The sequence below is a fragment of the Crocodylus siamensis genome, chromosome 3 (genome assembly GCF_052110815.1).
Source record: "Crocodylus siamensis isolate JL-2025a chromosome 3, ASM5211081v1, whole genome shotgun sequence".
Taxonomy (NCBI): domain Eukaryota; kingdom Metazoa; phylum Chordata; order Crocodylia; family Crocodylidae; genus Crocodylus; species Crocodylus siamensis.
This window is the reverse complement of record NC_143397.1, coordinates 234,979,365-235,001,989: the sequence shown is the minus strand read 5'-3', so window position 1 is coordinate 235,001,989 and position 22,625 is coordinate 234,979,365. Positions and strand designations below refer to the sequence as shown.

Here is a 22,625-nt window from a genome sequence, read left to right as displayed (position 1 = left end):
CTATGTCCTTGGGTGGCTTCAGCAAGACCAGGAAAAAAGATGCATGTCAAAACTTGCTTTTCTGTAGTGAAGTTGCAAATGGAGTTTGTCTTAATCGTAGGACCAAACGAAAACAGTTGAAATTACTAAATGGACAAGCCAAGGGTTTGGGTGGTGGGGCTGCAGTTAAAGTAGCACTTGTTTCTTGGCAACAATTAAAAAAAAACTTTTTTTATAAGAAAATCTTCACTCTTTGTGTAAATGTGATCACTCCCTATGATCCTTTTTAGTATATTTGCAGCTGAAACCATCTGAGTGATCTTGTCACCCCTTTTAAAAACCAATATGAAGCCTGCAATACAGGATAATTAAAACAAATCTTGAGTAAACTGTTTCATGTAGATAGAAGTTTGATGGTTGGATATATAAAAAATTGTAACCAGATGTTTTGCAGAAGCCATGGTAGTTTAAAGATCATGAGCTTTCTTTTTTCTTTTTTCTTTTGTATGAAGCAAAAATATTCTAATTGAAGTTGTCAGCAGGAGTGAGACTAATATGCCTGTATTTGATTAAATAATAGTTTATTTAACATTTAGTGTGGCCTAAAATTGGCTGAGACCGAAGCAAGGAAACTTTTTCCTTTTAAGAGTTTTTATTTAAATAAAGTGAAAAATAAACCGTAGTTAAATATTAATGCTTTGTTTTGAAATTGGCAACCATTATTATATTATCTATCAACTGTTGTATCTCGGGTTTGAGCCCTGAGTTGTTTTTAGCACCCACGTTTCCTTCATCCTCTTTTATTGATTGCTTAATTGATTGAAGAACAGAAAAAGTGAAAAGACTGAATGTAGTGTGTAATTTTTTTAAGTATTTATTAAGTATTGAAATCTAGGAGAAGTTAAAGTACAACCCAAGCATTATGTCCTTTCTTTCCTCTCCTGTGGAACACTCAGAAATTTGTGAAACATTATAAGGAGTTTTTGTGTATAACAAAAGTGATGATATGGATAAAAAAATACCAGAATATACAGTGATATGCAACAGCTTTTCTGGGAAACAGCATATTGGATGGCAGAGCCAATACAAATGTAGAGGTAAAGCAGTTTGTAAGACTCCCATACTGTTTGGTAAATATAGACTGCATCAACTAAAAATAGCTCTATGTCTCCATGAATAGATGAATTAACATGCAGGATCTCTTAAGGCCAGATTTTAACACCTTTATTCCATTTTATCCTTCCCACTAATTTCAAAAAAAGTCTGGTGCTAAGGAAGTAGAGTTAAAGGAGTAACCATCATTAACATCCATGAGAAGTGTTGCCCCCCCAGCCTCATATTATAGTTGCTTTGGTCCTTAATTACTAAAAGCATAGGGAAACTCTAGGTCCGTATATTACATTGGGTTAAAAATAAAATGCATATGGGTGAGTAAATTCCAGTGTGTGTGTGTGTGTGTGTGTGTGTGTAAATATATAACATGTACCTTATTTACATAAATACAAGATGAATGCATATTGGCATGGAGAAAAAAGCTCACTTGTCTTATAAACTCAACTGTACATTGGCATGTGGGAAAAAGCTTCCTTGTCTTATAATTACATACAATGAAATCTTACTAAATCCATTGTCTGTCATTAAAGTGCTGCCAAATGCAGCATGTGCTTAGCAATGGAAATGAGGTTGATTAAATGCAATCAACACTGAGCAACATTATCCAACCCATGGCCCACATTGAGCAAACGTGCTGATGGGAACCTTCCACCAAAATAGGTTAGCATAGCCCATCTGAATAAGACACATGGTGGTGACAATTAAGTGTAGTCTTTCTCACCACTGACTCTTTTTCAAGTCATAGTAAGCCATGACATGGCGTACAATTGACCCAGAATCCCTCTGTTGGCCCATCTCTCAGCCTGGTTCATATGATTAGTGTGTCCTCACCCTCTGTGAGATGAAGCCAGATCAGGTTGCCTGTGTCTCATCTTCATATACGTTTTTGGAGGATTCCAGGACTCATGACATGAAGTTCCAGTCTTGAGTGGGGGTAGTTAGCATATGGACTGTTTGCGGGGGATGGGGGGGGAGTACACATACACACTGAGCAGTGCTGAGTTGTGGGGTTACCATGGTTTGAAATACTTTTGACTTTGGTGAGGCCCAGCCCAGTGAACTGTGTGGTAAATCACAAGCCTTTAGCTTTGGACCAATATGCCTTACCTAGCAGGTGAGATACCACAATCAAAAAGGTGGTTTGACCCCTGCGATTTTCTCAGAACAATTCTCCCACGGTGAGACCTATCCATTACACTCTAGGCAGACTGACCCCCCTGAGTTTCCCCAAATACGGTTAACTTGGCTGCACCATTTTGTAGCAGTGGGGGACCTGTGTCCATACTTCCCCCATGGCTTGCTCAGCCTTTTGACTAGGAGCAAGTGAAACTAGGGGGCATCTGAACCCCAAGGTCCCCGAGTTTGGGGCTTGCACACAGAATGCCTGCTATGGATTTGGAGAGTATCCAAACCCCAGGACTGAAGGATACTTGCCTGGTGGTAGAGCCACACACACAGATTTGAAGCATTGAGCTCTGCTCAGTTGAAATTTGGAACTTGACTATTGGCCTTGGCCCAATAGGATTCAGAACTGGTTTGTAAGTAGTTGCCAAAGTGCTACTCAAAAGTGTATGTATAGAGCACCTATGCTAACACATTCAGTACTTTCAGTGCATGAATTCTGGATAAGCTAAGTGCATGGGTAGTATATGAAAAATGCTACAGCCAAGCTTAATTTCAGGATACTTGGTTTAAAATTTCCTCCTCACTTCCATGAGCTCTGGGAGAGCAGGGTCTGACAATAAGGAGGGAGAAGGGACTGCCGGGGGAAAAAGTTGGGGAAAAGCAGAAAGCAAAGGGTTACCTGACCCTCTAGATTTATTTTCCCTGTTGTAACAATGGGAGGGGGACAAATTCAAGGCAAACCTCTAATAATCAGATTCTATACTTGGGATATTATAATAATTTAAAATTTTTCCATATATAGAATCTAATTATGGGGGTCATCTTATAATCAGGGCTGTCTTCTATTTGAGTAAATATGGTATATTAATGCTTCAAAATCAAGTGAAGATTTTCTTTAATTAAATTGACACTAAAAGGATACATTAAAATGTCCAGGTCAAGTTGCCTATAATATGCCAATAATTAGGACAGAAGGCCAAGTTTTTTAGGCAGACTACTATATTCTATAAGCAATTTGTGAGACCATTTTATTACATGATCGTTATTCACTTAACAGTTCTAGAGAAAATTAGGTTATTAGCTTTGAGTTTTAATTTGTAACGCAGTCCTGAGGAACCATCTACTATAGAAATTAAGGACTCAAGAGTACTAGTATTTTATCCGTTTATGTTGAAACAGGAGGACATGACTCAGGAAACAGAATATACTTTATTTTTTCAGTCAGTCCCTGCCTCCCCCTGCAAGTTTGGGGCCAGATTTTGTCCTTTTCTGTAAACCACACAGTTCCACAGAAGTCTGTTGTTACACTGAATATGTCCTTATTGGTCAGCGATAGGAATTTTGAGTATTACTTCTCAGATATTTAGCTTATCTCATCCTCACAAATGGATTAGTTTAAAAAATGACTTTTTAAAACACAACTTTGTTGCATCCATGCATTATCAGTGAATAGATTATTATAAACAAGAGCTACAAGTAAGTATTGTCCTTGTATCATGCTGTGTCCAAAAGCATGACTAAGAGGGTCAAGGAGGCTAGATATTTCTAGGTAGTATTGGCCTTCCCTACAATCATCTCAAAACCCTGCATATGGAGTGAAACATTTGTCACTGCCATGACCTTGCACTGACACTTGGTTGGGACTACAACATTATCCATAAGTTTTCACAGTCACGTTCATTTTTTTCTGACTGTCCATGAAAGTGTATGAATCTAGCAACACAGACAATATTTTGTTATAGACTAGTTATAGGGTATATGGAGCTTTCCCCCCCACTTTCTCATCCCTGAAATGGCTCATTTGGCGAAGATTAGCAGTGATGGACCTTGTTCTCCAGAAGAAAATTCTGAGGTTATTGACTGAATATCAGTCTTGTAAGTTCTAAATTTTTTCCTTTCCTATGTACCTCCTCTGTCTGCCAAGAGGATATCAACAGGTGTTAAACATGCAGAAGGGGAGAGTAAATTTTGTTATTCACAGCTAAGAAAGCCCGAGTGAAATTTTAATAGAAAATTCCAAAGAGGATCAGAGCCACTACATTAATAAAACAGAAATGATTTTGAATGCACATTCTTAAAAATAAATTGCATTCATTTCAAACTGGCATTTCTAAGCCTACCGGTAATAGCTATGACCTGGCTGTGGGGGGTGACACTGACATCAGCCACTGGGAGTCCTAAGAAACTGTAAACTGTTCCCATACCTGTGTGCAAACCATAGCCGAGTAGCCTAGTGACCTGGTGAGGGAACTGAGACTGAAAAACGCATATTACATTCTAAACTCGACTCTGCCATTTTTGCATTCTGTGGTTTTGGACATGTTATCTGCTCTCACCATGGCTGCTTCTTCAGCTGTAAAATGGATGCAGTAATAGTCACCTTGATGAAAGCTAATTAGAGTGCAATGAATCTTTTAGCAAGATCACTGAAAGCTGGCATTGCTGCCTCGGTAACTTCATTTAAACAGTTTTAGTGCTACCTCAGAGGATGTGAAGAATACATTAGGGAGAGAACTTACATTGTATGTCGATTTCTCACTTTCCTGCTGATTTCCGTGAATATCACCTTTCCACTCCTTTGATTGTTCCCCACAAAAAATCTGATTACTTTGAGACTATGTGGGTAAATTTTCTCCTATACATACAGAACTCACAATGGAAAATAACTCACTATATCTTATATTTGGCTCCCATTCTGCTGGTGTCAAACTAATGCCATATGATGCGAATGATGACTGCTGCCACCAGTAGAGTCACAATGCCAATTTGAATTAAAAACAATAGTCTCTCTGCAGTGCTGTCTGTATGTGGTAAAAAGTGATTTTGACCATGTGAACTTTGTAACCACTGCCTTGAATGGGTTATGGGAACTTTCCTTTAAAGTTAAAGATAGCAATTAGGCTAAAGAAACTGGGATTATAGTTGCCTGAGAAGGAAATAAAATATCACTGAATCGCAGGTTGGTTTACATGTGTCTATGCATGTGTACATAAAAAAATATTCTGGATGTATTGTATTCCAGTTTATAGACCAGTGCCAGGGCAAAAAAAACCACTGTATGGATATATGACCAAGATTAATATTTTCCAGTATGCTGTAGGGCTGTCAAATTTGGTGGCTTCTGCTGTTAATTATGTTCCTGGATAACTAGTTCAGGATGAGTCGAGCCACATTAGAAAACAAGCCTGAACAATGTTATCTGTGCAGGACCAAACTTGATGGAGAATCTAGGCTTTTTCCCTCACAACAGTAACCACTAGCACTTTCTTCTTTGTTGTGGTTTTTGCACAGGCCTATTAAGTCTAATATCACATGGCAAACACCATTTTCATTCTTTGCCCTACATTATGTCATAGGTTTGAAGCATCTTCAGTATGAGTCAGTTTTGAATTAACATCTTTATGGAGCACAGTCTATTGAACTAGAAATCCACATGCCCACTTCAATTTTAAATGGCCAACGCATCCGGTGTCATGAACAGAGTCTGGCAAAAATCTTCAGGGATCTTAAGATCATAGGAAAGTAGACCTGGAAGGGACTGCATGTGGTCATCTCATCCAGTTTCCTGCTCAAGGCAGGATCATCCCTGATTAAGCCATCCCAGTCAAGCGTCCACCTAACCTGCTCTTGAAACTTTGTAGGGCTGGAGATGCCACAACTTCTCTAGGTGACCTACCCCAGTGCTTGACTACTCTTATAGTCAGAAAGTTCTTCCTAATCTCCAACCTGAATTTCCTTTGCTTCAGTTTGAGACCATTGCTGCAAGTCCTACCACCACAGAGAAAATCCTGCCTCTATCATTTTCATAATTACCCTTCAACTATTTAAATACTGTTACCAAATCCCCCCTCAGTCTTGTCTTCACCATTTCTTTATTTGTTTCAAAGTCTTGGCTTATTTACAGAAGGGATATTTTCAGTGTATGATACTTTACCTACGGTGATAATCTCCAAAATGTAGGAAATTATCATTTTACCTTATTGTTTTTTTTAAGACACAAGTCCCTAAATTAATCCATGTATGCAAGAAAACTGAAGGCATATAGAATTTAATATGAAACATAGATGGACACTGTCGTTGATATAAAACTTGTATTTTATAATTTATTAATCTTTTCCTAATTTTTCTCAAATTATTTGTTATTGAACATAGAGGGAAAAAATAACTTGTAAAAAAATTAGCACCCATGTTTTTCTATTGATTAAAAGATGGAGTGGAAATGAATTCCAATCCTGGTCAAGTTCTAGCATTTTTATAAATTTTACTTTTAAGACTAAGCTCAAGAAGAAAAATCCTTTTAAACAAAGTTCAAGTTAAAAAAAGGCAAATTTAATTATATAAAATTGTATGGCAGGCACAACTGTAAAAAAATAAAACAGAAATTATCACTAGCGTACTCTTTTACTAACCAATGTGACTCGTTTATTTCAGGATATCTGCTATTATTTCTTTAGATTAATCTAAAGAAGTATAAGTGTTCTGGTCAAAACTTATTGTGTAAAAAAAAATAAAAATAAAAAAAAAATCCAACAAGAAAAAAATCTTTTCTGTTCCCAAAAGTGAGGATCCCTGGATGTAGTAAAGACGGTCATTCTTAATGTAATCACTAAGATATGTCTGTGCCATATTGTCTTATTATCTTGATACATTTGACATGGATTGTATTAAATGAAAACGGCCACTATAAAAGACTTTTCAATATTTACCACACCGTGGTAACTGGGATACCACAGTTCCTCCGTAGGCTTACAATAGGAAATAACTGGTAATCATGTGGTATTGGTTGGCAAATGTTTTTTTTTAATGGAAACTACTGTAGCAAGAACACTTAACAAGGTCTGCAAAGTGTCAAAATTAATGGTCAGACTCCTGTTGACTTCGCTGAGCTTTGGGTCATGTCCTGATATGAGCCATTCATGTGGGAGACATAAAACTGAAGATATGGGTCCTTCAACTCCTCTAGAAGTGTATATGGTAGAATTGCTCATGCAAGGCTTTTGTTGTGGTGATTTTTGTTAGAAAGAGATTAAATACTTTAAAATTAAACATGTTGAATGGAAAAGTATAGATTTTAGGAGGAACAAAGGGTAGGTAAACAAATCACTCCCATTGTGGACACCGTTGTGCCCCAGCTGTGGACTGCTCCCAGCAGCACTGCTCCCAGCAGTGGACACAAAACTGGTTTTTGTGTATATTCCAAGTCTTCCTTGCTATCTTAAAGCATTCATTTAAAAATAGGCCTATGGAAGGGTACTGTGATATTCAAAAGCTTGTTTATGTCAATACCAACTTTACAGTTAGCTTAATAAAAGATAACACCCACAAGAATTCTTGCCTTTAAAAAACAGGGTCAGTTATAAAGGGGTACTTTAGGTAACCTTTTCAGAAAGTAAAATTATAAATATTTGGTATTTAATTTACAAAGAAAGGATAATATTTGGGAAAGTGTATAACTGAAAGCTAAGTCCCATAAAAGGCAATTGGAATAAGGCTTCTAAGTCACTTTTGAAATTTTTTACTCGTTAGGAGCTTTTCCGTCTCTGGGTTTGGCAGCTTTCAGCTGAAACTGACAAATGAGAGTTCCTACTTTCAGCTGCTGGCTCTCTGATCCATTTATCTATAAACGGAGATCAGAAGAACTTTAATAAGGTGAGGCAGTGTTTTAAAATATCTTGAGTTTTTTTTTCCTCCCTTAAAATTTACTTTTACCCCTCTGATTTCAATGGAAGTAGGATTCAGACAGCAGTAGCCGAGAGGCAGGAACTCCAACAGCTTTGCATGTGAAACTCTTGCTGCAGATTAGCACTTTTGCAGGATTGGGACCTTCAATGACTATTGCATGTGAATTTAGACATTGGTTCTCAGCTGAGCTCTGCAAATGTCTGCTGGCTTCTACTGCTTTAATTTTAGGGGATATTTAAAGAAATAAGGACATATTTTTCTTCCACTTCTGTGGGTTCATTTGCCAGATATAATTATTTCATGAGACAAATACGTTAAAGGAACTTAGCATATATTCCTAAGCACGAATTCTTAAATGCTGCAGTGTAAAATTGGGTATCTATTTCTATTTTTAAGCACCTAAATAAAAGGTTGGAGAAAGCTATGCATCTAAGAAAGTCAGTTCTTATACATAAGTGTCTAGTTATTGATTTAGATTCTTAGACACCCAACTTTGAATACTTTGGCCTTATGCCAAAGAAGTTACAGTTAAAAGGATTTCCAGTTTTCATGGTCTCTCTCCAGTATTTCTAGGAATAATTCTGATCGTGTTTTCTTCAGCTACTGTTCAGAAACAACTTAGTCACTGCTTAATTTGGTTTTTAATTTTTTTTTTTTAATTATGAAATTAAAAATAGGATGTGCATTTTCTGTAGATTTTGCTTAGGTAGTAGTTTCATGCTGTAACAGCCCCTTTTTTTTGTCTGAAAAGGAGCAATAGTCTGTATCAACCAAAGCCTGGTTCTTAGGCAGCCGTTTAGAAAAAGAAATTGTTGCATGATTCTGTTTCATCAAATCATTAGTGGGGAGAGGTTTATGGTCATTAATTAATGCTAAGAAGCAAAGAGTATATAAACATTTCCAGTCACTCACAGTTTATTCCTTATGTATCCTATTCTAACCTACTGGATGTTTTATACTTGGAATACTATTTATCGTGCAACAAACTATATTTCTTTTATTATCTACTGCTCCTTTAAAGCATTCCTTTAAAAATGGTTTCAATATTCTGTTTGAGTTGATTTTAAAATGTGTAAAAATGCCTAGCCAAAATATATAGAGGTTTTTTCACAACAGTTGCTGAACTACTGATAAAATTTAATTTGGTGCTAGTGATACAGATGTGGTGGAGAGATTGTGAGATACTTGTGGGTAGTTCTGCTATGGTATGTGTTACGCTGCAGTGAAGAAAATAAGGAACACAAATTTAACAGGACCTTAGTACTACTCCTTGTGTGAGTACTCTGGCAGAGACAGTGTGTTACCTTGCGTTGATATGTGCACGATGGGGATGAAAATAGAACTACACTTTGGGAAAACAAAGACAATCAGCGCTTTCTTCTTGAGCAGCTGCAGCCAGTTCCACTAATGGAAGTGCAAGAGCAGAAACTGGCAGCACAAGGTATGTGTTCGTTTTTACAGATGGCAATGCAGACAAGTTGGTAATTGAAAAGGAAGTCATGTACGTGAGCTATTTGATGGAGGACAGCCTATTACAGTACTTTCCTGTGTAATTGACTCGGGTGAGTTATTGAAAAAGGAATTTTTTTCCTCATGAATAGATTTCAGTTATTACAAAATGACATCATTATTGTTAAGGAAATTCAGGGATCCAGGTTATGATATTTTTTATTAGTGTTATTAAACTTTTAAAAATTCAATTTACATTAGCTGACATAGAGGACTGTACCCTAGTGGCAAAGAATGTGGCAAAATATAGCAGGAGGAATCCCATATCATACATTAAATAGTTGTAGTTTAGTGTACTCAAAGATATTTAGGGATGGTCAGCAGCTTGCAGGATCAGAGTTTGAAATCCAGTTAATGACATTGTTAAGAGATTGCTTTTGTTTAAAGTGAGAATTCTTTTTAGCCATAAATTAATCTGTTCGCTCTCCCTCTAGGCTGTCCAAACATGTTTCAAATTGAAAGTACCTCTCATTTCTTATCAATAGAAATACTGTCATTACTATTGCAATTATAGTTGTACTTACAGGCCCCAGTGAGGAATCTCAGTCACATTGTGTTTGGCACTGCACTCACATATACTTAAAATATATGTACACATATACTTAGCAAAAGAACATATGTTCTGTTACAACACTATATCTTGGGGAAAACTAGGGAATTGTAATATATCTCTGATGCCAGTGACTGAGGGATATACTACAAACTACAGAATTTTGCAGATTAGTACCTAAATGGGAAAACAATTAAAATGCAAGTTTTATATATCACAAAGTGTGTTGTTATGATTACTTATGCAATAGTATAGCCATAGATTGCTCTTAGGTGGTGATTAAATAATGATTGTTTCCTGACGGTGAAGCTTTGATTCTGATTGACTGATGCTGTGCATCTTCCAGCCTGCAGCTCAAGACTAGTTGTATCTTGACAGGGAAAACAATAAACAGAGGGTAGGGAATTGGTATGGATGAAACTAGAACCCATCTTTTATTGTGTATTTATTTTGTTAGTTTATTTCCGTGGCAAATGCTCTCTAGTTAGAACAGGAACAAAATCCTAGTCCTGAAGCAATGTGTGTGTGTGTGCGCGCGCGTTTTTAATAAGAAAAAGGAATGGCTGCAATTTTTTCAATTAATAAAGTGCCGTTATATCTAGAAAAGCCTTGCAAAACATAATATAACCAGTTCACAGACAACATTTACTCATCTGCTACTTTTGCTGATGAAAAAAAATGACTAGTTTTACTCATGCATCAGAATATTTCCTTTCAGTAAGGACTGAGAGACTAGAATTTTGAAAGGCTGCCCTAATATATTTTTAATGTGTAATATTTCTGTATACTTTAGTTGAATTTTGCTTTTTCCTAAAAAGTTTTTCTGTTGTTAAAAGTTGTAGTTGGCAGTACAGTAGATATTATGAAAAGTAAGAAGTTGTTATATCATTATTTCTGATAATTTGTATACAAAATATGTATGCAATATTAACTTTCTCTTAGAATTTCCTCCCTCCCCCTCCCTCTTCACAATGTATCAGTCTAATGTTTTGTTCTAAGAAAAGAGATAACATATTTGAGGAGTTTTTGATTGCCACATGAAATTGATTTGGGAAGGCAGCCAATAATTGTTAAGTAAGGTTGAAGGTTTTCCATTTGAAGATACTGTTTTAGGGTCTTGTCTTTTTGAAAAATTATCTTCTGATTTTTTTGCAGGGAGGGGATGAAAGTGTTGATTAAGCACATTCAGAAAACTTTGTAAAGCTGTGCACTGAGTTTTCAGCTAAAATATATTACAGCTAATTCCAATTCCACTCTGCAAGCGAAATAGAAGGGCATGTAGCCCAGGAATCAAAATCAACACTGCTGCTCAGGATTCAAGTCTTAATTAGATTTAGGGTCTTGAATGAAAGAGACTTCACTTGGGGAAAGAACAACTTATAAATGGAATGAGCTGAATGACTTGAAATTGGAACATAAGATTCCTCGTATTTTGATCAGTCCACACATGTTCTTCCCTAAAAAGCTGTGCAGTTTGTTGTATTACCCTTCTTTGCTCAAAGATCAAAGGATAATCATAGGTCAGTCAAGCTTCTTACAACTAGTTATCTCCTCAGAGGCCAAAGGCATGGAGAGTTCCCACCCTCTCTTTTCAAGTGATTGTCCGTATCTTACGAAAGAACCATCCAGAGCCAATATTCAGCTTTGTCTTTTGATTTTGTATGCATGCTGATATTACCTGATGTGCTTCATGCTGTCTTGAGAAATAGGTCAGATAGGCACTCATGACTGTTTAACTCAGTTGATTAGTGTGGTGCTAATAATACTGTGATTGCAGGTTTGATGCCAGTATGGGACCCTTCCTGCCTAAGGCAGGGGGTTAAATGAGGTCCCCTCCAGCCCTACTTCTATATGATCCTGATACGCTAATTCTGCGGCAGTATTTATGATTTCTGTGTGTTCCAAAACCACGACTCCTGTTTGTTTCACTAGCAGCAGAATAGAAAGGCCTCAGATGTCAAAGAATCCCATTTGGGTGTCATGCTAGCATTGTTATGTCATTAGGAAGTGGAAAGTAATCAGCAAAAAAGACAAGTTTTATAGTGTCCGAGAACCAAGAGGTGTGATGTAAGAATAATGTCTGGCCGCTGCCTGTGGAGTGTTTTCAAGTTTTTAAAAGCATCCTCTGACATGAGATTTGAAAGCAGGATGTCTTTGGCACCAAAATATTGTCAGCACCCTTGCTTAAGCTAGCTAGTTCTTAAGCAGGATTTTTGGCTATGTTGTTATTATATATATTTTCTTTTGCCAGGTCCCATGGAAATAACTGCCATTTGGGTTATATTTGTTTAAAAATATAAAGCATAGTGCCCCTTCCAGTTGCAAAGCTTTAATCATGTAAAGTGTACTAGATGCCATATTTTTTATTAGGAAGTACTTTCTCTCTCTCTTTCATATATATATATTTCTTTTCAAAGAAATTATATATAAATAATTCTTTTCAAAAGAAAGATCTGATCCTGAAAACATGCCTAGGGAAAGGAGGTTGTGATGGGATGAGTTTCTATTTATTAAAAATCACTGATAATAAGTTCTGTTTTAAATAAAATACTGAAAACTGAAAAATGGCTTAAGGAGTTTAAAAAACATTTTGGGGGCATTCAGGCTTAGCAACATGTATACCAAGTTTCAGGCTGATTCAATTTGAAACGGTCAAGATATGAAACCATAAAAAATGTAAGTAAATACTCTGCATATCAAGAGCTGTTATGCAATTACATGGTTTCAGTATGGTTCTTATTGAGAGAAAACGGTTAGAAGAGAGATCTACTATGCATGTTTGGTAACTAATTATAAACTTTTATTGTTTAATTTTTTAAAATTCAATAAATTTGCTGCATGTCTTGCTGCTCTGCAAACTGTAAGGCTCCCCCTACAACCTCCCCCTAACCAAGCTAAGTGCCTTTTGCCGCAGATTTTCAAAAATGTATCAGAAATCCTGATGGTTTTTTTTTTTTTCATTTTTGGCCAATCTCCAAATTATAAACAGCTGAACTAATTTGAATAAAGTTTTCAGTACAAAAAGGTACATCTGGGCTGACAAAATTGTGTGCCAAGTTTCAGCCCAATGTGACTTGAGACAACCATGATATTGAACACCCAAATCTAAGAATTGGAATGGAAACAGAGACAGACTCTTAACTATAGTGGCCCCTTCAGGATTTGTGATTATAATATAGTGGTTATAAGGATCCAGATGATTAAAGATTGACTTCATAGAAACATATTTTAGTTATTTAAATCTCTTTGGCTTTTTCTCCCAAGGATGTACAGGAAATTTATATGGATAACTCCAATTAGTGTTAGTGGCATTGATCAGAGACTTTAGACCCTTTTATCTGTGGTTCTTATCCTCTTATTATGTTATATCAATGTATTTTTTGTGCAGATATTCTGGATATGATAGTGTGTGTTCTTGCAAACAAAAGGCAAAAAAGCCCTGCAACAAATTTATGTTAATTACTGGAAGAACCTATTTCCAGTAAAGCACTTAAGTTTAAACTTAGTCTTAATGCTTACATTTTATTGGAGTAAAGGGCCTTAAGTATTTATGTATATTCTTTGCTGACTAGACAGATGTAAGCGAGATTTACTTAACTGGTACGATGATGACTGCTACTTAGTAAAGAACATAAAAAAAAATCTTTTTTATTATATTTTTCTATGTTCTTTACTAAGAGGCAGTCATCATCGTACCAGTTAAGTAAATCTTGCTTACAACTGTCTATTATTATTATTTTGCAGTTGTCTCTCATAATTACTAACACCAGAGTGGGTCCATCTGTAAAGTACAAATAGTTTTTTAAAGTAGGTTAAAAACTTTTACAAATTAAAAATGTTGATAATATTGTCTGGATGTTAGCTTTAAGAAAACTTATAAATTCAACAAAATTTATAGGAAAAAATAAGAATATAGATTTAGTATTTTATTAAAAGACTATTTTGGGGGGGAGAAGAAAAGCAACATAGCAATGTTGCTTCTAGGTAAGCAAACTCAGGCCTATAAAAATAGTCACCTTGATTTCTTACACTCATAAACATGGTACCTTGGTTATATTTTGAGATGAACGTCTGCACTGTGGTTATACAGAGAACTGGGAATCAGACATTTTGAGACTGAGTCTGCCACAGTCTTTCTGTGTGACCTCAAATCCATTTAAAAGTCTTTGTGCCTTAATTTACACAATATATTTTTTAAAATGGAATAATAGTACTGACTTGCTTTACAGGGTTATTGTGAGGTTAAATTGATCAATGTTTCTATAACACACAGGGATCCTCAGGTGGAAAAAGTATCACCTCTGATACTTCACCATTATCTATCAATGACCTCATGTGATATAATGGTAACATATCAAGAACTTAAGTGAAATGATGGCAGTAGTTGGGTTTGCAGAGCAGTATATGATGTGTACATTCACATGTTGTATTAATTTTCATACAAGGCATGCAGATGAATCTCTTGCATTATTCTGGAAATCTCAACATGCATGCATACATACATACATGCATATATATAGAGAGAGGAAGAGAATAAGTCATAAAAACTAAATAAAGCAGAATCACATCAGCTATGTGTGTGTGTTTGTGTGTGTGTATAGATTGTAAAATTATAGATATACAAAGTAAGCACTAACATAGTTGATGTGATTCTACTTTATTTAGTTTTTGTGACTTATTTTAAATGAACCAGTATGTCGCAATTCATTGAGTTGTAATTCATGTCTCAGTAGGACCTTCCTTCTTTATTCAAATGAACTATTACTCTTTTCAGTAATGCTCTGCTATAGTTAAATCATCAATCTGAACAAAAAATTGAAGTGCGATTGACACACGGTGTCATACATGCGAAAAGATGGCACGGATCTAGTTTATCCTCTGTTCTAATAATATATATTATTTAAAGTCCTGCATGATTTTAGTAAAGAACATTTTTCTGCATACAAGCATTAAGCGCACAGCCATAAAAGAGTGGAAAGACTTACTCAGAGAAGACTCCACCCTCTTAAACGTACCACACCAGAAACTCTTCGGTTGAAAAACAAAAAATAGAAATGGAAGGGAGTAGTTCTGCAATTGAGTCTGAATCTTGGCCATATAAAGTCATTTCCATTTGGAAATACCTAACCCTTCACAGGGACGAAATTGGGTTTAGTTTAGTGAAGCTTTTATTAAGCTCTGAGGAAAATATTTCAGCAGCCAGGTGACGTTTTGCAAGGATGACTTGGCTGGGTAGCAACAAAAAGCATGAGAAATTTTGGTTATTTATTAGCTGAATATTCATTCCAACTTGAATTTCATTTAATAAATGCATTTACACAAGTTAGGCATTTGCTGAAGGCCGTTGTTCACTGTTAGGTGCCGCTTTCATCTAGATAGAGAAAAAATGTACTATATTCCTAATTATGATTTTGGGGGTTGGTGTAAGAAGATGAGAGAGAGATTATCTTGATGACAATCTAGATTTTATTATATCACTTCAAAGCAATGCAACCTGCTATACTAATGAAATCGTGTTCTTTTTTAAAAGAACAATTGTTAGCCTGACTTTGTGCTCACTAAAAACATTTCCCCAATCTTGTTAAATTATTGCACTCATTTGAGATTTTTATGGCTGTGCATCTTACCAGGCCTCGTTTCTTTACGTTTCATTCATTTTCCTTGTATTGATGATTAATGGAGGATGTCGAACGTTAGAGTGAGCAGGCATCAGCAAATGCAAGATCATAATTAGTTTAGCTGACGAGGGCCTCTGATAGCACTTGCATCTGGATGGAAAAATTACCCTATAGGGAACTGGCTGCTCACCAGGTCTTTTTAGTGATACATTGTGAAACACCCGATGAATCAAATGCCCTTTCAATGCCAAGAAAGTGTTCCAGTCTTGAAGCCAAAATTATGTCTGCAGAAAGCTTTCCATTTGAAATGTATCAGAGTACAATTATAACCATTGTATTTTTTTGGCATGAATACTACTCTCCTACAGTATGGACTAAAGTTAAATACATTACTTAAATTTTATGAAACCTTGAAATTTTGACTTATAGTGTTAGTAATTTTTAATCTATAATGAAATTAGTTTTCACCCAGACTGTTCTCCTACTATACTAGCTTATTCTTATCTGAGTTGAAGAAGATTTGTTCTGGAATACTTTCCTTTACACAAAGAAAGCAGAGTTGAAATTCATAGTTTTTTCAATAAAAGAATTCCATTTCCTGCTTATTATTATTTGTGCCCACAGACACAGCCTGACTTTTGTTTAAATGAGAAGTTTAATGAAATCATTACTGCATAGAAAGAATTTAACGAGCAATACTCATAAACGTGTCTACTTCTAATATTCTTGGATCATTATTAAAGCTGATGAATGCACAGCTCAGTCTGGTTAAAAATCAATTTGTATTTGGGAGAGCTGTGCTGTGCCTTTCTTTCCTTGACAAAAATAAAATAAATAAATCAATCCATTGATGAGACCATGTTGTCTGGGTTTCGGATGAAGTTCAAAAGAGGTCTCATTAGGAATACTGTACTTTTATTTGCTTGGCAGAGGTTACTCCTGCTGCTCAGTGGTCTGTGGGAAATGCATAGCAGTTTATGCAGATCGTAGAGTTAAGTGGAAAAGACTGGAATTGAAAGTTGTGCATTCTGTTAATGAAGTATAAGCTCTGTTACAGGAATTAGTATGAGGTAGATAGAAACTGGAATTAATTAGAAACGGTGCCTTTAGCCTTGTTTTAACTGATCATGTTTTAAAATAGAGCAAACCAAAAAGAAATAATTTGCTGTAGCAGTACAGTGAACAAAACAGGAAAACTTTGCCGAGTCTCTCTGTCAGTTTCTAAAGAGCGTGTTTCAGAATTCACTGTTTAGAAACCGTCATTAAAGGCACAAAACCTAAAGTTCAAAAAGTTAAAGCTGTTATTCTGAAAAGGCTTTGGTGTTTCGCACACCTCATCCATCACTCTAGGGTTAATTATAATGAAAATCAGTGGTGCCTATTAAGCACAATTGAACCTGACCTCATTATGGGCAGTGTGGTTTTATACTGTCATTGTTGCCAGTCTACAGACAAAACTCCTGTGTTGATTTGTCCTAACTCCACAGATCATGTGACTCACCTCTGACCTGTTTTTTTTTTTTCCCTCCCTGTTTCAGAGACGTAGAGGCTCGGGTGTTTTTTGTGCCAATTGCCTGACCACAAAGACCTCTCTCTGGCGAAAGAATGCAAATGGTGGATATGTATGCAATGCGTGTGGCCTCTACCAGAAGCTTCACTCGGTAGGAAGAACTTACTAGTTTGTTCAGGGAAAAAGGGTTATACAGCTAAGCTGAAGCTGGGCAGCCGTAGTCCTGTCTGGTTGTGTGATTAGCACCACTCCCTGGCCTGCAGTTAATTTCCTAACTGGGTTTTTTAGTATGGTCACTTTGGGATCAGATGTGATTCATTATGAAACAAGCTGGGATGCTGTGGGGAGACATGTTTGAGATCACCAGTGATGTATTTAATTATTTTGATACACAACGAGGGAAACTGGTTTATTTTCTGGGAATTTCATTTAAAGGAATACAGTATGTTGTAATGACATTCCCCAAATGTAAATATTCTCATTTTGGTAGGAATCAGTAACAAAAGTTCATAAAATTAGAGATTCTGTATAAAAAATGTCCTTTTCCCATACAAGTATATTTTTCTTCTTTCTCCCCACGAACCTTTCATAGTTATAATGAATTTCTGAAGGTGTATTTTTAATTTTTTTTTTTGACACGGAAAAGCGAGTTCTGTTTAGCATTTATTTATTACTGCAAAGTACCAAGAGCTTTTGACTTTCAATTAAGCCGGTCAATTGAAGGCACTTTGTACTTTTCAAGATTTTTCAAGTTTCAGTGTCTCACTGATGTAAGTAATAACAGTATTACCAACAGTGGGCTGTACTTCCTCTTACCAGCACTGGGCTCAATCCTGAAAGGCGATCAACACTTTGGCCCTGATCCAGCCATGCTTGCTTGAGTGGCTTTCTGGTTTGGGGCCAAAGTGCTCACAATTTTATACGATGGATCCCAAGGGTCAGATTTTATACCCACTAACTTGTAATAGAAACTCTTGAGAGAGTCAGGTAGTCAGGATTTGATCCATTAACTATGGCAATTAATCTTTACAACATCCCTGCGAGGTAAGTAAGGATTCTTGTTTTACAGTGAAAACATGGTACAGTTTGGAGTTGCGCTAAGGCACTATACAAAGCTCAGCAAAATGTAACTTTATTGCTCTGAGAGCAACAATTTCAAATGGGACTAAGGACCAAATCCTACTTCCTGTTTGCATGCTGAAGTGCCGAGTATGTAGCCACATAATTGCAGTTTTTGGCACATATGCATGGTTTGAATTCGGCACAATCCACACTAGCTTACTGAGCATGCTTAACATGCAGTGGGCCAGCTTCAAAGGCAGAGCTGAAGATTACTTATCCTTCTGCTTTTTTGTGTTATTATTCCACTGCAGAAGGAAAGGAATCCCAAGCTATGCATAAGTGTCAAAAAGTGATTTTGGAACCTACATCCCATTTTTGAATGTGACATAGGCCCCTTTGTAAGATACAGAGATGCTCTTTTTGTGACTAAAATGGTACTTACTGGGTGCATCTGAATGAGATGTCTGCTGTGGGGCTGACTAATTATTTCCACAGTAAAGTCTCAACATCTACACGTGGATCCCTATTAGGCCACAAAACCTAATTAACTCTGCCATGGGTTAGTATTCATAACTACAAGTATTATCCTATGGCGGAGTTCTTTAGTGCACAGAAATACACGTGTAGATGCTGGCAGGGCTGGCTGGGGCATGAGGGTGCTCCAGTACATGGGCCCCAGCCAGCCCCTCTGCAACATGTTAAGCCGGGTTGAATCAGTGCTGGGCTGGCAGGCTGAGCCCCTGGGCTCCCTACTGCCTGGGGCTGCTCTGACCTGGCTCAATCTGCTGCGGTCCCAGGCACATGTTCAAACGTGACACCCAGGAGCAATACACTCAGATACGGTCTGCACTGGAGTTTATTGCTCTATGCTAATAGCATATATAGATCCACTCTCTGAGAATCTGAGAACTGAGGTGACAAAGTCCAAAGAAGTGATCCAGAACATATCTCCTACAAAACCTATTAGATAATTGTCTGGGAGACCTAGGGTGTCTACATGTGCAATTAATGCTGCTGAATAAACTCTGGGTCAATTTCAGCCGGAGTAAACTAATCCTAACGTTACTGTCTGCATGTGCGTTTAAGCACAGTCATTTACTCCACTGTCAGATATTACCTGCATCTGACAGGACTATCTGACAGTGCTGTAAATTAGTCTACAGCAGCCCAGTTGTTGCACACATGTAGATGGTGATACTTTACTGAACAGTAAATTAGTCCACTATTCAGTAAAGTGCACATGTAGATGCATCCCTAAAAACCTAACCTTTGTGTTCTGTGCATGCAAAAACAGCAGCCCAGTCTGAGAAGCTAGGCCTAAGCTCTGTCATTATCCACACGCAATGTGGAATGGTGCCTATAGATACCTGTATCCCCAGAGGATTACAATCCAGAAGGTTTGCTCATAGCATTGAATCTATCACAAATCCTAGCAATCATAATCTCTTTCATTTATACATATGGAGTAAAGATCATGATAATGGTACCTTCTGCCTGCCCATCATGTAATAATTAAGTGATTGAACACTTGCCTAGAAACTGCAAGACCTGACTCAATTCTCACCTTGGTCTCTGGGGATTTAATCCCAATTCTTTTACTCCTCAGGATAAAACAGTTTGAGTAGAAACTGATAAAAGCTGTGACTCTCTACTTCCTCTGTTGGAGCTAAGTTACTGTGTAGCCAAGAATTCAAGAAGCATGGGGCTAGGAGAGAGCAAATGACAGGCTAATTTTAAACCAGTGGACTGAGGAGATCTGGTTTTAGGATTAGTTTTGTTAACTCTTTTACCCTGAATTACCTTGCTGGGGTCAGACATTTGATTTTCAGACCTTGTAACACCAAAATATAGGTGTATAAAGGTGCCTCTCTGGATACTTAGGAATCTAAATGTACCAAATGAAACTTAGGCTTCAGGCCAGATCCAGTATGGTATCAGCAGTGTCCAAACAAGATTTGGGGAGAATTTAGGTTAAGAGTGATTCTATTTGGTCCTATTCCACAAGCCACAAAACTTAGTAAACACCCAAGTTGAGGTGCTGCCTCCATTTTGAACTGCAGAGTGCCATAGTTGCTTATACTTGAACATGCTCAGAAACTGGGTCTGATTCCTACCAGAGTGCCATTGAGATCAAGTTTGGTTTGGGAAGACACCTATTTGTGTCTGGAAGTATCTGATCTTAATAGATGACCACGGAGCACTCCAGTTTGCTTGACAATATTTAATTAAAAAAAAATTGCAGCAGCACTCCCCATCTTTTGCCCAATATCCTGATGATAAAGAACACTCGCACAGAAAGTGGGAAAGAGTGTTTCCTTTGGTTGTCTTGAACTGCCACTAAGCTTTCAGAGCCTGTTGTTTCTGCCTTTGTCTACTGTATACCTCAACCCAGTCAAATCGGATCGTTGTCCTGAGTAATATCCTCTTTCCTCGGTAATATCATGGGTAATATCCTAAGCAAGTTAGATTTCAGGGATATCTAACTGGATCCAAAACCAAATTGGATCTGGTTATAAGCCATTTATGAAAAAGAGACTAAGTCTTCTAAGTCATTTAAGTATTTCTTTATTTTTACCCTCAAGCCCATGCTTGGGGTATCAGTTGTGTTTAATCAACAGTTATGTTTAATCAAATCCTATTACATCTCTTTTCATAAAAAAGAAAAATACTTCAACATTCTAATGGCAGGTTGACTGACATCAGTCAAAAATGCCAAATGTAACTGCTAAGTGCTCTCATTTGGGGTTAAGTAAATAATTTTTAAGTCCAGAATAACCCAAACAAATAATATCAGGCTGACATTATGCAATTCGTAAGCTGTCACTAGCATCTTGTTTGGAACTTGATGAAAGCAACGTTCTCTTTGGCAGACTTTTTCTTTTAATTCATTCCTTGTCAATATGTTTAATATATTTTAAGGAGGAAACTGATCTGATTATTTTAATGTCTTCTTTAAGAATATCCCACTTTTGGAAATATGTTTCAATTCCTTTTTTTTTTTTTTAATGTACCCTTTGGCATTCTGTCACGGCTATAAATTCAATGTAGTGAATAGATCCCACCTAAAATAATCAGTTTTTAAATTTAAAAAAAAATCCCCTCATAAAGCCCTCACAGAACATTGGAACAATCCTTATAAAAATGTATATTGCCAACAGTGCTAATTGCTAGTATGTTATAAAACATTTATTTTATTACTATGTACTCAATGGAAATAATTTTATCTCCACTGTTCAAGTATAGCAATAAGCTTGTGTTCAGTGGACACTGACATTAAAGATGTTACTAGAACTTTTGCCAATCAAAGGCCAAGAATTTAATTAAACTTCCACTCTGACATGATCTTATAGCTAGTAAATTCAATGTAAACTCAAGTGTTTTAAGAAAAATAAGTAATGAAGAAATAACTCTTTTGAGACACTTTTTAAAACATTAGAAGTAAAATTCAGTATCACCTGACCTGTATTTGATAAGTGAAACGTAAATTTCATTATCAATGTGTTCATACAGAATAGAAGTTGTAAATTACTTTTGTAATTGTTACTGGTTTTGTAATTGTTACAACATCATTTGGATTGTTAAATAATATAAATATTTATTCATGAGAATTAATTTTATCATATATGTAAGTAATCCTGTTAAATGAAATGACAGTACCTATCTGAGTAAAATTACTGGGGTAAGATTGGGCACTCTATGACTAAGCTTTTTATTTGATGCTTGCTCTTTAAATCTCCAGTGGTTATTAAAAAGTCAGTGGGTTTTGAATAGCTCTCGCTAAGCTATAAGAAACAGATATGATCTCTCAGATATGAATGAAGGGTGAATGTTTATTTTGTAGTGGCTCCCACTCTGATTCACACTGGCAACTATGATACCCTTGGTTACACTCAAATGAAAACATTATACATTCTCCCCAAACTGAAAATCTACAATCTCCCCAATTCTCCCCAGTCTACAAATATATACAATCAGTTTACAATTTTATATAATTAATTTTCAAATGTAAGAAAACTGTATCTAGCTCTTCATAAACACTGCAGACAGCAGAATGTATACATAAGCTATATAAATTTGCAAATGTAGAAAAGTTTGTGTCTATTTTATAATGTTTCTGTTCTAAAGTGATGTCAATATGGCCTCTGGAGCAAACCTATGGGAACCCCTGAGAGAGAAGCTGTATCAACTTACCTTCTGTACACTCCTTAGCCAATGAATTAGGCAACAAGACTAGCTCAGACACAAATCAGAAGTGGGTCTGGGTCCATGCCCCATAGCTCTCTGTCTGGAAGGCATAACCATGAGATTGGAATACATGTTCAGGGTAGGGTTACCGACCCACAAGGATTGCCCTGGAGTCTCCAAGAATTAGATACAAATCTCTAGAAGACCAGTGAGAGTGATCTGGGAGATGAATGATAGATCATTCATTAAAATAAATATTAAATGTTGAATCCAATTTATACAGTAGTCCAGT

The 22,625-nt window shown here is 36.5% G+C and overlaps 1 protein-coding gene across 9 annotated transcripts in view; it reads left to right on the top strand.

The window, feature by feature from the left end:
• The window catches only part of TRPS1 (transcriptional repressor GATA binding 1), a 275,411-nt gene that overhangs the window by 243,966 nt on the left and 8,820 nt on the right, over window positions 1-22,625 (top strand). For 8 of the 9 annotated variants that reach the window (XM_090040534.1, XM_090040526.1, XM_090040532.1 and 5 more), the window contains one exon: window positions 17,115-17,237. The exons of the other annotated variant lie outside the window; for it this stretch is intronic. In XM_090040534.1, the coding sequence (XP_089896660.1) occupies window positions 17,115-17,237 (123 nt within the window). The remainder of the gene's footprint in view (window positions 1-17,114; window positions 17,238-22,625) is intronic. 9 annotated transcript variants of the gene reach the window in all.